The sequence below is a fragment of the Oenanthe melanoleuca genome, chromosome 26 (assembly GCF_029582105.1).
Source record: "Oenanthe melanoleuca isolate GR-GAL-2019-014 chromosome 26, OMel1.0, whole genome shotgun sequence".
In the NCBI taxonomy this organism is placed as follows: domain Eukaryota; kingdom Metazoa; phylum Chordata; class Aves; order Passeriformes; family Muscicapidae; genus Oenanthe; species Oenanthe melanoleuca.
This window is the reverse complement of record NC_079359.1, coordinates 4138071-4153484: the sequence shown is the minus strand read 5'-3', so window position 1 is coordinate 4153484 and position 15414 is coordinate 4138071. Positions and strand designations below refer to the sequence as shown.

The 15414-nt window shown below is 46.3% G+C and overlaps 1 protein-coding gene across 1 annotated transcript; it reads right to left on the bottom strand.

The window, feature by feature from the left end:
* Positions 1-111: 111 nt before the first annotated feature.
* On the bottom strand, positions 112-14968 carry STK38 (serine/threonine kinase 38). Its single transcript, XM_056511550.1, has 14 exons — positions 14780-14968; positions 12580-12712; positions 11418-11469; positions 11151-11273; positions 9848-9931; positions 9054-9177; positions 8533-8687; positions 6856-6958; positions 6244-6305; positions 5585-5702; positions 5116-5239; positions 4320-4415; positions 3981-4075; positions 112-3205 (listed from the first exon to the last, which is right to left on the bottom strand). Exons 2-14 carry the CDS (start codon positions 12708-12710, stop codon positions 3075-3077), a joined length of 1398 nt encoding a protein of 465 aa, XP_056367525.1. The 5' UTR covers positions 12711-12712; positions 14780-14968; the 3' UTR covers positions 112-3074.
* Positions 14969-15414: the final 446 nt, after the last annotated feature.

Below are 15414 nucleotides of genomic sequence, written 5' to 3'. Positions count from 1 at the left end.
GTGGAAGGTGTCCCTGCCATGGCAGGGGTGGAATGAGATGAGCTTTAAAGTCCCTTCCAACCCCAACCATTCCCTGATTCCTGTTTGTAAAACACAACATACCAACAGGAGTGTGTTTACTAAGAGGATTTTATTTACACATCACAATGAGATTGCTCCATAAAAAGTTGACTACACCTGCCAAATTGTACAGTGCAATTTTGTAACAGCTTTTAAATATTTACAGAACACTTTTTCAACTTAGAGGTTAAGGCAGAGTCAGGGCACAGTGATAAGAAACACTTAGTGCAGCTTTTTGCTAGGCATGATAGAGATGAACTGGCAGCATAAGGTGTTCAGATCCATTGGAAATTCAGATTGGAATTACTTCTACAAATCCAGCAACTACAGCTTTAAAAAAAAAAAAAGGTAAAAGATACTAACAACCTCAAAACACAAAAAATGTACAAATGTGTGGCTACTGTGGGAAATGTAACAGGCATACAAAATCCTTACTGTTAGCAGTGCAGTGTGGATCCTGGGAAGGAGACACTGTAGGAGACACTTTTTTCCCTACTGTTGGTAAAAATCTGGAACAGGATGCAGGCTTTCAATGCACCTGGGATACAGAACCTCCCACTGCAAAGGTGTGTCCAACAGGACTGGGTTCAAAGACATCCAACTTTTGCTGGAAGACAACAGGAATGAGGTACCCAACTTTGTGCCTTTGAAATCTTCACCTTGGACTCCAGGACCCACCTGAGGGGTCCCACTTCAAACACAGCACTAAAAATGCACAATACACAGTACTAGAGAGTTGGTTTTTCACAGCAACTTACAACTTAAAATTGTTTAGCTTCATCTTTGGTATTTACAAATAAAAATGCTGGTCCCTTTCAGTAAAGGGCTAAGAATGCAGCTATTACCTCAAAATCATTTGTTCCTAATCCACAGCAGCTTCAAAGGATTTTGATTTTTATTTTAAGGCAGCAACTAAGCTGTTAGGAATTGAAAGAAAAATGGTCTTACATAAACTCCAATGGTTTATAAGGCAACATTGTCAAATGGCTGGAAGAAACTGCAGGATAAGGATGGAACAGTTTGAGAAGCTGGTATCAGTCCTTCATGTGAAGTCACAAAAAGGGAGCAGAATGTGATCTAGGGACGAGTTGATGAAAGCCTGATCCTACAAATCATTCCTTCCCTTAGCCCTTATTCATCCAAGTGAGCCCTTCTGACCACAGAGATCCTGGGACTTCTCATTAAGGCTGGTTTTGCATTTCAGCTCAGAAGGATCCAACTGCTTATGGCAAGTCAGAAGCTCACGGGACATGTACAAAAACCCAGGGGTAGTGAGGGAGGACCCTGATGAGTTTGTACAGTTCTGGCAGTCCCCCACCAGTCCTTCAGGATGGCACTCGAGTCAAGAGACATCTAGGTAAACATTCCCTAAAAGCACCTATATAAAAAAAAAGTTCCACTACAAATCCATTTTGTTTCATTTTCTAATCAAGCAAGTCAGGACTAAACAGACCTGGAAGCCTTTTTTTTTTTTTTTTTTTCCTGTGAGACATCACTGGAGCTTTGTCCTGTCTGTACTCCAGAGTTAGTGTTCAGCACCAAGAGAAATTTGCAGGAATCCAAGACAATTTGTATTGAGACACACTTTTAAAAACCTCATTGAATTGTATTTTTAATATCTGATTGTAAATTCCAGACTGGAACCATGCAGGCCCAAGGGTTAATGAGTTAACTACAAATGGGCACAAAGTGGAGCTCGTGGTTAGAAAAAGGAATTAGGAAAAGCTCAGCTGAGGCAGAATCCTCCCTCCCAAAATGCTGTCATGTTCTGAGAGAGGCTTCAGCAAGGAAAGGCACTTTGGGGCTCTCCTGGAGAGACCCTGATCAGAACTGAATGTACTTTTATAAATTAGAGTAGGCAACAATGAATGAGGGGACAGGGTGGGTTCCAGTGCCCCAGCAGTGACCCCATGAGGCACCATCCATGGAACACTGGGTACAGATGGAACAGCCAGGACAGCAAGAGCAGCTCTGTGAGAGAACACCAGGCAGGCTTCCATCAGCAATTCTGATCCTGTTCTGCTGCAAACCAACAGCAGAAAGGCCACAGCAGGTGAGGTTTGGCCTTTAAACCACTGAAGATGCAGCAGAGCTCAGAGGAGGCTCAGAAACAGCAGCAGCTGGCCTGGGGAGCCTCAGGGCTGGCCCAGCTGTGCACAATTTGCCCACCAAGGAGCAGGTTCCTGGAATTTCCCTCCCTCTGCTCTAATTCCAGACCCACTTATGTGACCAGCTGTAGTTTATCTGCACTATTTATGGATCCATCCTGACATGCAGCAACCAAAAACTCAGCCCTCCATGGAGGCAATGGCCCATTTCTCCTCTATTTAGCAAAGAAAAAGGTGTTGCAAAATCTTTTAATTTAGAAAAAATATTAAATGGCTTGAGGGTCACTGAGTACCAAAAGTAAAGTGCACCAGAACTGGGGGCCACAGCGACAGAGCTGAGAAATGCTATTGAAGAGGCTCCCATGGAACATTATAAAAACAGCACTACAAAGTAAGGTTAAGGCAATCCAAGTTGTGTCCTTCTGCTAGACAGTTTCCTGGAGAGTTGTCTGTCTCAAGCTTCAATTATTGCTTTGTTTCCTCTGTCCTGGAGTCCTCAGCTACTGGGCAAACAGTGCTGGCAGAATTGGCAGAGTGAGTTTGTCACTTAATGCAGGACTGGACACAGTCCTATAGAATCCCATGCTTTTCAATGCCAAAATTGCTCTCATGTCCCAATGGACTGGACAGTCTGGCAGACAATATAAAATAAACTCTTGCTCCTGAAGCAGCAAAAGGTGCTGGCAGCAGAGATGATGCAAACATGGAATTTTTCAATGGTGCAGGTGAAAAAAAAAATCCTTAATAACAACCAGGTGTGTAACAAAACAGAGTCCTGAAGTCTTCTCCAAGAGCTGATAGCCCTCAAGTTTTCTTTAAAAAAAAAAAGAACAAGTTCTTTTATGGGTATAAACCCAAAGTACAGCAACAGAATTCCATGGCTCAGAAGTCCCAGGTAAAGCTGTGTCACTTCCCTCCCTTCATGTAGGAGGGAATTGCTCCTCGGGCTGTCAGGCCCTCAAAACGCTTGTAGGTGTAGTTGATAAAAACCCAGTCTTTGTTCTTGTAGTCAGTCTCTGGGTGGTTGCTTGTTGCCACTGGGAAGACATAGAAGAATTAGAATTATCCTTTGGAACTGCAGTTTATTTTCATATAAAACACTGGATGAAAAAAATACCCTAAATGCATGGTGCAGCTTTGTGCTTCAAGCACAGGAAAGAACTGCTGGGACACAGCATGGCACAAGCATTTTAAGCTAAAAGAGGATAAATCCAGACCACATAGAAGAAATTTTTTACAATATGAGCTGTGAAACACTGGTACAGGTTGCCAGGAGAGGTAGTGGATGCCCCAATCCCTGGAAGTGTTCCAGGCCAGGTTGGACAGGCTTGGAGCAGCCTGGGATAGTGGAAGGTGTCCCTGGAATGGGAGGAGCTTTAAGGTCCCTTCCAACCCAAACCAGTCTGGGATTCTGTTTTTAAACTCATGGAGCAAATGTGTGACTATGCTGTGATCCATCAGAGATTCACACCAAAACATCCCCTTCAGTTCCACCCTTCCCTACCCCTGCTCCAGCAGGAATCAGCAACCAGAGGAACTTGCAGCATCGGGCTCTTAGGCCCTGATGAGATTTGAACTTTCTGGAAGCTCTACTGCCTCTGAGAGCTGCCCTTTCTCAGGCAACTCCCACATCATTTACAAGCCTGCATCTCCTGGAACCCAAATTCCAGCTTGCACCCCCTGCACCACAAGACTTCTGAGCCATTTGGTCATGAGAAAAAAAAATTAGCATCTAGTAAGATCTGACTAACAGGAAAGATTATTCTACAGGAGAAGAGGAAGGTTGACACAGAAAATCAAACAATCACTTACCTGTTGGTTTAAGGATATCAGATTCTGGAAATTCATCAAAGTTTGAGGTATCATCAATGCTTTTAATTTCTATTGAAATTGCAGCAGGTCTCTCTCTGCCAAGAAGAGCAGATGGAGCATTGAGATTTCAAAGGCAGAAAAAGCAGGATTCAGCCACCTCCTGTTTCTTAACACAACCAAGACTGAAGGTACCTAAACCTCAGCAAGCCTCAGGCAGAGAACAAAATGCTCTCCCCCATATGGATGTGATAAATGCCAGTCAGCTGCTCCCTGCTGCAGACCAGGCTGGCCTGAGCAGTCCCTAGAGAAGAGCAGTTGCTTTTACTGCAAACATCTTACCTGATGTGCTCCCAATCAACCCCTTCAAAGAATGGGTTACTCTTTATTTCCTCCACACCAGATGCACCAATTCTGTGCTCCCATTCACAGCAAAATCTGGGATGGAAGGAAGAATGAAAATGAAGGGAGAATGAAAATGAAAGCATTCCATCCAGAGATGGAACAGCTTTCTGAACTGATACTGCTGCAGTTTCTTAACATTTAAATGGAGCAGACTAAGAACTTCCACAGCAAAACCAGCACACACAGTTATGTACAGGAATGTCATGTCCAATGCCACAGTTAAGATGTGCTGTTCCTTCACAACAGGATAACGTGACCTTTCTATTTCAGGACCAGAGTAGAGCAGGAGAACATATAAAGCTTAAAAAGCCAGACATTTATATTTCTGTCCTGAGAATAGATACTGAAGTACAAATGAGTCAGCAAGCACTGAGATAACATTTGTATGCTCCAGTGCTTACAAAGGCAAAATCACTGCTGGTGCAAGAAGTCAGCTCTGTCAAAAGGATTGAACTTGTGTCCTTGCATGAGAAGCTCACAGGCAAAATAAGGAACAGAACCATTTTCCCAGAGCAGCACTTCCATGGGATCTCCTTTTTAGCACAGTTTAGTCAGGGAACCACTAAATGGCCTGAGAGACAAAAGTATTTGACAAGGGAGATCAGCATTTGATGCATGTGTGTAACAGCTGGTAGCATCAGGGTTTTTCCATGTGAAACAAGCCATGACAGGCACAGAATACAGAGACAAGAAAATCAGGGCTGTATTAACTGGCAAACCATGGGGCTGGCACCTTAAAATAAGATCCTTTGCTTTGTCTGAGATTGGAACCTCTGGAGGAAATGTCAGGGTCTCCTTCCAGTTCATCACTTTCTTATATGTCTCTTGAGGAGTCTCGGAACAGAATGGTGGATAACCTGAAAAAAAAAAAAAATCAAAACAAAAATACAATATTGGATCAAGCAAAATGAATTCCTAAAGTCAGAACACACCTCAGAGACCATGCAAGGAGTGGATGCTCTGAGAATTTGACCCCAAGCAGAGAATTGGGCTGCCCAGAGAAGCTGTGGCTGCCCCAGCCCCTAGGAGTGCCCAAGGCCAGGTTGGACAGGGCTTGGAGCAGCCTGGGACAGTGGAAAGTGTCCCTGCCCATGGCAGGGGTGGCACTGGATGGGCTTTAAGATCCCTTCTAACCCAAACCATTCCAGGATTCTGGGATTCCATGAATACAGCTCCACCATTCCTCCCTGCCTGTTCCTTACCAATCAACATCTCGTACATGATGACCCCCAGGGACCACCAGTCACACAGCTTGTTGTATCCAGTCTGCATGAAAACCTCAGGTGCAATGTAATCTGGAGTTCCCACTGTAGAAAAAGCCTGGAACAAACACCATCAGTTAGGCATCTGTAGGGAAACCTGTCTGACAGGGAGATGGGAACTTCCACAACAGTGGTTATTTAGAGGAAGACACCAGATTGTCTCTGAGATCCTTTAGCAAAGGTGTTTAAAGCCTTTCTTCCAAGATATGTACAGACAAAATCAACATCTTCATGTGAAAGTGTCTTAAAATCAGGGAAACAGGGAAGGATATCACTGTCCTGGAATGGGTCACCTTGGAAAGGGTCAGCAGCCCTTTGTGAGATTGAAGTGGCAAGAACTGATAGTTTTGGCTGGGAGACTTCAGATGTTCATGTAAATAATTATGGCAGTGCTACTCTAGCACATATGTCACCAGTTGTTCAGCAGATGGATGAAGGACAAACTAGAGTCATTCCTCTTCTTTCTAAAAAATGCCTGAATCTTTTCCTTTCAGGATTGTCCAGGACTCAGATGCATGAAAAGCTTCCCTGTAAATCCATGTTCCATGTGGGTGCAACACCTCAGCAGGAACATCTCCAAGCAGGGGGAACCAACTCACCAGCTGCCGGCGATTCCTCTTCCAAGTCTCTGCTTTCCTCTTGGAATTCATGTTCTGGAAAGCTGAAGGAGATTCACTAGCTGTGACTGAATCCAATATATTTTTACCCCCAAACCATTACACATTTAAGATGTGTGTCAACAACCCAAACTTAAACCTCTCAGCAACTTCCAAACCTATGAAATATGGGCAAGATCTACTCAAGCCTTTCATTAGCAAACCACACTTTCAGGGTTGATGTAACTCCCTGATCCAAGTTGTGCCCCTTGAGAATAATCCTGGATACTCAGAGACTGTGCTGGTTTATTAATTTCAGTAACACTTGAGATCCAGCCAGCAGCTACCAACTCACTCATTCTAATAAAATGAGTTCTCATTTTATTACACATGCAAAGGCCTACAGCAGAGTCTTGTTTCAGAGACAAATTTCTGGAAATGAAAATGTGTTTAAAGTAACTGAAATTATTTTCATTTCACAGAAAATGAAAACCCACCTCGAGATGTAAAGTTGATTATTAGAGTCCCCACTGCAGCTACACCCTCACTCTGAATTGAGTTGTGTCAGGACCCAAGAGCAACCAATCAGTCACCCTGTGGAGCCAAAGAACTTACTGAAGTCACTTGGAAGACTGTGATTCAAGTTCCTGTAAAATTCAGTCCTGTGGGCTTTCTTCAGTCCAGTACACAGACCAAAATCTGAGAGCTTCACATGGCCCTAGAAAGAAACAAAAAAATCCAAAACCAGAATAAGACATTATCATAGTAAATCACAGCATCAGCAAGGTTGGAAGAGAACCCAAGTGCCCCATCCAGATGCCTCCTGAACACTTCCACAGACACTGATTCCACCTCCCTAGGCAACTTACTCCAATGCCTGACCACTCCTGCAGTGAAAAAAAAAATCTAATATCTAATCTGAACCTCCCCAGCACAAGTCAAAGCCAGTTCCTCTCGTTCTTTCACCTGAGACATGGCAGAGGAGCCTGACCCCCACCTGGCTGCACCTTCCTGTCTGGGAGAGCAAGAGGGTCCCCCCTGAGCCTCCTTTTCTCCAGGCTGAGCCCCCCCAGGTCTCTCAGCTGCTCCTGATGCTCCAGACCCTTCCCCAGCTCCATTCCCTTCTCTGGACACACTCCAGCCCCTCAGTGTTCTTTGCCTTCTTTGTTTAAACCCAGGGACAGGGTATGAAGCCATCAATATTTCCATTGCTATTCCACAACAAAAGCCCAGTGACACTTTACTTCAGGAAACCTCTGCTGTGCAAGTCCCCAACTACTTCAGGGTGAAAGGAAACCTCTCCAGAGACAGCTGCAGTCCCTGGGTTGTGTATTGGCCCCAAGAGATAAAAAGCACCCTCAATTCAGTGATTGAATCTGTGCATAATGTGACCACACTGACTATGTGCAATTTTTAGAAGTTTGTATCTATATCTATATCTATATCTATATCTATATCTATATCTATATCTATATCTATATACCTCCTTTTCAAAATCCTAAATGTATTCATGTCTAGATGTAAACATTCTGAATTGGACACACTGCTTGGAGAAGCCGTGGCTGCCCCTGGATCCCTGAAGTGTTCAAGGCCAGGCTGGACAGGGCATGGAGCAACCTGGGATAGCAGAAAGTGTCCCTGTCCATGGCAGGGGATGGAACAGGGTGAATTTCAAGGTCCCTTCCAACCCAGACCGTTCTGGGATTCTGCAGTAATTCCAACAGTGCATTACACAGTAGTGGGAAAGTCATTATTTACTGCTGGCAAACTCCTTCCAAGGAATCTTGATTTTAGGCAAACTTGGAGTGAGCAATAGGAGGGCACTGAAACAATTGGGCTTTGTGCAAAGTGCAATAACAGGTAGCCTGGCCAGCCCTAAGGATCACCCTGATCCTCAGGGAGATTCTCCATCCCAGCCTGGCTACTGCAGCAGCCACGTCCTTCACGTTTGGGATGGCCAGAGCTGCCAAGAGAGAGTGTAACAGATGGGAGAGGAGAGGGAAACAGCTTTGCCTAAGAGGGAACTGAAACCACGTGCCTTAAACTGCATCTGAAATAGCCAAAAATAGTTTCAACAGCTGTCAGAAGAGCTCAAGGTCTGAGTGGAGCTGGGCTCTTTCCTGGCTTTTGGGGATTCTCCCCAGCAATCTGGCAGATACGCCCTGAAAAGCTGGAAGGAACAGAGCTAAATAAAGAAGCACCATCTCCTTCCACAACTGTCAACAGCCCTTCAGGTCAGTATGAACAATCACAAGGTCTCTCTGCTCCTCCCCAGGCAGAGCCAGCCCATACCTTGCTGTCCAGGAGGAGGTTGTCTGGTTTTATGTCCCGATGGATGAATCCCAGCTGGTGGATGGAGTCAATGGCCAGCACGGTCTCAGCAATGTAGAACTGTGTCTCCTCTTCTGTCAGAGTGTCCTTCTTCATCAACAGTGTCATCATGTCACCTGCAAACCCCCAGAGGTGAACACACAGCCTCCACTCTCACCAAGTTTGAAGACATTTAAAGAAAAAAGCTATTTCTGCTGCATTCAGGTTAGAGGTTGCCAAACCTGGATATGCTCTATAGACAGCCAGGCATAGCAAGGGTAGGAACTAGAACTAGAAGAATATTAAAGCTAAGTTTAAATACCTGCAGCTCAAAGTCCCAAACAGGAAACCTCAAGCCTGCCCAAGCACCTCAGTACCCTAAAAAGCAGAAAACTGTTCCCTCCCAGATGTACAGTACAAACACCACTCCCAGACTGCACTTGTAATGAAGAAATTACCAATCCCCAAACAAAAGGAGAGCAGCCCTTGCATTCCAGAGTTACCTCCAGGCAGGAACTCCATGATCAGGTAGAGGTTTAGTTTGTCCTGGAAACTATAAAACATCTTCACAACCCACAGACTGTCTGCCTCCACCAGGATGTCCCGCTCTGCACGGATGTGGCCAACCTGGACACACACAGTGCACTGGATCAGTTTGATTACAGGCATTTATTTCACAGACAATTCAAGAATTATTCTGAACAGCATCAAATATTGAGAAGACAAAAGTCAAACTTCTCACAAAGGCAGAAATACTATCAACATGTGGTTGATTATATACATGTATTTTATACCTATTATATAGTAACCTATACATTATATAAACCCTACATAGAAAAAAAAAATTACAATTTTTGGTGTATTTTTTACAAATATACCAAATAATTACATCTCTTTTTGAAAACATAAGAGCTTCATCCCAGTGCTGAACATGTGACTGTCCCAGTTCATTATCCATCCAGAAGTACTAGCAAAGGAAAGCCTTAAAAATGTTAAATGCTGCTGCTTTATATCTCTGAGTCTGAATTCCAGCAGTTGTAGCTCTGATATTTATATCTGATCCTGTAAGTCAGAAATGCAGTAAAACACTGGCCTTGAAGTCTGCACTGAATGATTTGCACAGGACTTTGTGTTGAAAGAGCCCACTAGAAAACAAGTCCTTGTGAATTCAGAGATTTTTCTGACTTAATTCCTGGTAAAAACCCCAGAATTTTTAGCTACTAAAGCACAGATGCCTGTTCCTTCTCTGCTCACAGCACAGTGAGCACCCAGTGACCCTGCTCAGGGTGCTCCTCACCTGCTCCTTCTCCAGCATATCAGCTTTGCGTAGGATTTTCATGGCGTAAACGTGTCCCGTGTCCTTCTTCTGCACCAGGCGCACCTGGGGGCACAGACACTGCATCAAACCCAGCACAGCTCCTGGCTAAGGTGGGGATCACACCCTTGGCTCCCATTTCATGAAATCCTCTCAGATTATAAAACACAAGAAGCATTACTGTCTTGGGCTGCAATACAGGATGTGTCCAGAAATGTGAATTCTGTCCCCATCTGCTGCAGCCGGGTGGGGCAGTGCCCCTGATCTCCTGGCACACATTATCTGCTCATGGGCCATCTTTAAACCAGCTGGGCAATCATCTTTATCTTCCCACAGCCCATCCTCCCTCCAGGAGATATCTCCTGTTCATGGCCACTGAGTCCCAGGGCATGACTGATAAAATTCCATCATCCCACTGGGAGATGCTCCAGCCAGGGGAGGAGCCAAGCCTTTCCTACCCAGAGAAAAACTGAGATTTGGAACAGCAAGTTACTTTCTTTCCACTGGATTCCAGAGGAAAACAGGAGCCTTCTACATCATCCTTGAACCTTCAGAGGAAACTGCACCTTCTCCAGGAGCACTGCTCCAGCTGAACCACATCTGCCACTGCAGGAGGATGCAGCCAGCATTGAATGGGACTGTGCCAACACCCTGACTGACTGACGGGTGTCAGCTTGGATTCTGACTCTGGCAGGGTTTGTAATACTGCATTTCTATTTTAATTTTCCTAGCGAAGAACTGTTATTCCTAATTCTCATATCATTGCCTGAGAGCCCCTTAATTTCAAAATTATAAAAATTTGGAAGGAGGGGGTTTACATTCTCCATTTCAAAGACAAGCTTCTGCCTTTATTGGCAGACACCTGTCCTTCACACCAGGACAACTACACAGTAATGACAGAAAGTCCTGTCAGTGCTAAGAGCTGCAGTTATTTTAACAGAGAGGATTCAGAGTGATTCCCACCTAAAGCAGGTGGTCCAAAGCCCTTTCTCTGAAGGGCACCAGAAGAGCCTTTGCAAGGACCCTCCATCTCTCCCTTAGTCCAGGCTCAGAAGTTCACCTTTAAAACCCAGTGCAAATCTGCTTTTAGTGTCCATCAGGTCCTTTTCAACATCACTCATTTCCTTTAAAGCACAGGGTGTCTTGAACCAGCATTTATTAGATAAAACACCAGCTGCACCTGACCAGCTAAAGTCAGTCTGTGGTGTTACACTGACCTTTTGCTTGTATAAACAAACACCAGAGCCAGTTCAAAACACATGTAGTCATTTTGTTCTGGACTCACCTCTCCAAATGCTCCTCTGCCTATTACTTTTAGAGACTCAAAGTCCTCCAGTCCAAGCCTGGTTCTCTTCAGGCGAAGGAACTCCGTCTCCTTTTGTGCATGTGCCGACCTCCTGATTCTTTTCTAGAGTTTAAGAGACCCCAGTGAGAGTTCTGCAGGTGGGTTCCACAGGGACCACAGCAATTACAAGGAAAAATCCCAGATCTCCATTTAGAAAAGAAAATTTCTCATATTTAACCATTAAGATAGTTTTTCCATATTCATTACCTCTTCATCTTTAAGGCCTTCTTCTTCCATCATTTGTTCTAGTTTCTTTTGTCTAGAGCAGAGAGAAATTAGAAAAATAAAAGTTGAATCATTAACCTTGCTTTTTAAATCAAATTAGAAAAAAAAAGCCCAGGTTGAATTATTAACTTGTTCCTTAACAAGGTGCACATATCCACCACCTCTGGTCTGTGCCAGCAAGTCACGAGTGTAAAGATGTACAGGGGAGACTCAGACAGGAAATTAGTTCTGAAGAATCTACAATCCAGTTTTATAATTCCAACCTTGTCCTCTCTGGTTTTAATAAACTAAACCTGCCTTGAGTTTCACAAGTTATTCAAGTGTACATTTTTGTTGTACACAAATACAGATGGAGAGATCTGGGTTCTGTTCTTGTCTCTCTCTGACAGCTGGGCAAGTCACTTCAGGCCAGAGCCATAAGAAGCATTTAAACACCAAAATTTCACTTATTCCAGAGAGAATTGGTATTCAAACATATTTACAATTTCTCTGCATCACAAACTATTCACATGCAAGATGAGAAAAGTTATTTTAGATTTCCTAATTCCTGACATACTCAAAATATTTGGGAAGAGAAAACTTGTCTGTACATGTTCCCCACCTTAAAGAACCAGAAATATTTGCAGCCTAAGTACAAAAGGATTATTTGGGAGAAAACAAATGAGGAAGCAAGATTTTAGAAGGGGAGTGACTTCAGGGGACACCTGTAATGATTATCCTCTGGAAACTTTTTCCCAGTGCCAGTTGTATTAACAGCTGGCTGAACTGGGACTGGTGGTTTGGGACATTACAAATGTACTAAAAAATTCCTTCTCTATCTGCAAGTCATTCTATGCAAGATCCTCTTCCTGTCTCCTGGGGCTCTGCAGCTGCTGTGACATGATAATATTTGGGGTTATCACTTCAGAATCAGGCACAGTGAAAATGCCCAGTGAGCCCTGCCCAGTCATCCCAACCCACACTCAAACCAGCAACTCCAGTAGCAAAGTCTGTGCAATACACAGAATTAAATGGCTCAGGTCCTTTCCAACACAAAGCAATCTGTGATTTTATTATCTTTTGCTTTGGCTCAAGAAAACAAAATTAATTCACTATAAATGTTGGCTCTTATCCAGTATGGAAGGAAAAGAAGAAGGATTTTTACCTCATCTCTCGCTCCTCGTGCTGGGCAATGAGGTTGCTGTAGAAGTTTTCCAGTGTCACCTTTGTCATGGTGACTCTCTCTTTGGTGTGGTTACTCATGGAGGAGCACGGCGTGGGGCCTGTCATGGCCATGGCTGCAGGAAAGGAGAAGGGAGGAACATCAAACATTCTAAAAGACAAATAAATTTCAAACAAGAGCCCAAACCATTCAGTGATGCTTAATCAGAGTTCAGATTTTAACAGCAAATATCAGCAGTCTAAGCTAAGCAGGGAGAAGTCTTACAAAATAAAAGGTACAAGTCAAACTTCCTGTTTTGAACATTTTTGATCTGAAATTAGAGGGAAGGAAACTTAAGAAACTTTGTGCCTCAAAAACCACAATTTCAGCCAGTGCTGCAAATGTTTATTGCTCCCTCCACATTCTATCTTTAATGAAGGTTCAAAATTCAGGAATATCACACTGAAACACCTAATCCAGAAGTTATTCTTCCCTTAACCCCTGCAGAAATAATTCCACCAGTTGCCTACTACTGACTCTTCTGCTGTGAAATTTATCTAAATCCCAAAAGTCATCCCAATAAGAGGGCAACTGAACAATAAGCAAAAGGGGCATTTAGTTGCCCTTAAGCACTTTTACTAGATGTTTTCTCAAAGAAATTTGGCCAAATCCTGAGGATCACTGTCTTTGAGAAAGCTGTAGTTTAAAAAATAGCCAAAAACCCAAACCCTAATGCAAGTATCTGACATATTTATTTCTAAGAAAGATATATGTATTTTTATACCTTTCTGAGAATACAGTATAAATATTAGAGTGTGGCACCCCCAACCAGTAGCAGTTTCAGTATATTTGACACCCCAGCTCTATTTCCTGATATGCATAAAAAAACCCCAAAGATTTTGAATGTACAACTTACCCTGCTTCTCCTGGGCACCACCTAACTCACAGTAAGGTAACTGAGTTTTGCAACTATTACTAGAAACTGCAGACAAAACAGGTGAGACACTTCCCATTTTTATAACCCTGAGTGCTGCCAACACACTTGAATGACTCTTTCTGTTCATTTTTTGCAGATCTTTGTGAGGCATCACCACGGGGCCCTGCAAACCACCCATTTCCCAGACAGCAGCTACGTGTGTGCTGCTTTACAGGCTCCTGGGACAGGAGCTGGTCAGGATCTCCAGCTGGGTGACTCCTGAGATGGAATTATGGCTTTATGAAAGGTGGGATCACGGCTTTATGGAAGAGCAGCTCAGAGTGGGGGGTCACACTCTGAAAGTACCACTGGGTTCGGGGTTACAGTCCCAGAAATGGGGGATTGCACACCTGGAGATGTGGGGGCGGCACACCCGGAGATGTGGGGATTGCACACCCGGAGATGTGGGGGTGGCACACCCGGAGATGTGGGGGTGGCACACCCGGAGATTGGGGGCTGCACACCCGGAGATGTGGGGATCGCACACCCGGAGATGTGGGGGTGGCACACCCGGAGATGTGGGGGTACAGCCCTGGAGATTGGGGGTTATACACTTTGTGGTTGTGAGCACGAAGTGTAAAAGCCATGGGTGGTTTTCACTTCCTAGAGATCAAACCAGGAAAATTATGTGACACAAAGGGGTGCAGGAGAAAAAAAAAAAAATAGGAAGGGGAAGAAAAGATAAAGTATCGGTGGCAAAGCACCTGTTGGTGCTGGGGGCCCCTTCAACGGGGATGGGCGTTCAGAGCCCGCTGACCACCCCGGGGCTGATCCGGGAGGTGCCACCGGCGTGGCACTGGGCACCGGGCACCGGCATCGGGCATCGAACACTGGGCACCGAGCACCGGGCACTGGGCATCGGGCACAGGGCACCGAGCACCGCCACCGGGCACCGGCACCGGACACTGGGCACCGGCTCCGGGCACCAGGCACCGGGCATCAGCACCGGGCACCGGGCACTGGGCACTGAGCACGGGGCACCGGCACCGGGCACCGGGGTGCGGCCCCGCAGCATCCCCGGCAGCGGACAAAGGGGGCCCGAGCCTCCAACAGAGGAGGAGCAGAGACCCCCCGCCCTCCCCGGGCCGCACCGGGAGCGCACCCGCGGCCGGACAGACCCCGGCCCGCAGCACGGCCGCCCCGGGGCCCGCAGCGGCACAGGGCCCGCGGGGCGGAGGGGAAGGGGAGGCGGGGAGGGGATGCGAGCGCCGGGCGGGAGCGGCTTACCCGGAGCCCCGGAGGGGCGGCAGGAGCTGCAGGCGAGGCGGGTCCCGGCCAGGCGGCTGCGGACGGGCGGGTGGGGGCTCGGGACCGGGGCCAGCGGAGCCCCCGCGCCGCTACCGCCGCCCCCCGCACACACAGCGAGCCGCGACGGGCGGCCCAGGCACCGCTAGGGCAGCGCAGGCGCCCCGAGCCCGGCCCGCCCCAGCGGGCGGAGAAACGAGACTGGCCGGCCGGCAGCGCCTGCGCCGGGACCGAGCGGCGGCGGAGTGCGGGGTACGGGATGCGGGGTGCGGGGTACGGGGTACGGAGTACGGGATAGGGACAGGGGTAGGGACAGGGACAGAACAGTGACAGGACAGGGGTGTCAGTGCGCACCCGGGTTATGGTGGGCTCAGCTCAGGGGCTGGTGCGGACCCAGCCGTGCGGGCAGTGGGTGCAGATCAGCCCTTGCTCTCTCCCTGTCCGGGCACAGGCACCGGCCCAGTGCCTGCAGTGCTCCTGGGGTAACTTCTCGTGCTCCTGGGGTAACTCCTCCCAGCCTTGGAAGCCCTGTCCAAGGGCTGGCTTCCCAACTTCTCTCACCATCGAAGGCAGGCTGGTTTTTCCCATCCCCACAGAGGTGATACCCATCACCCAGT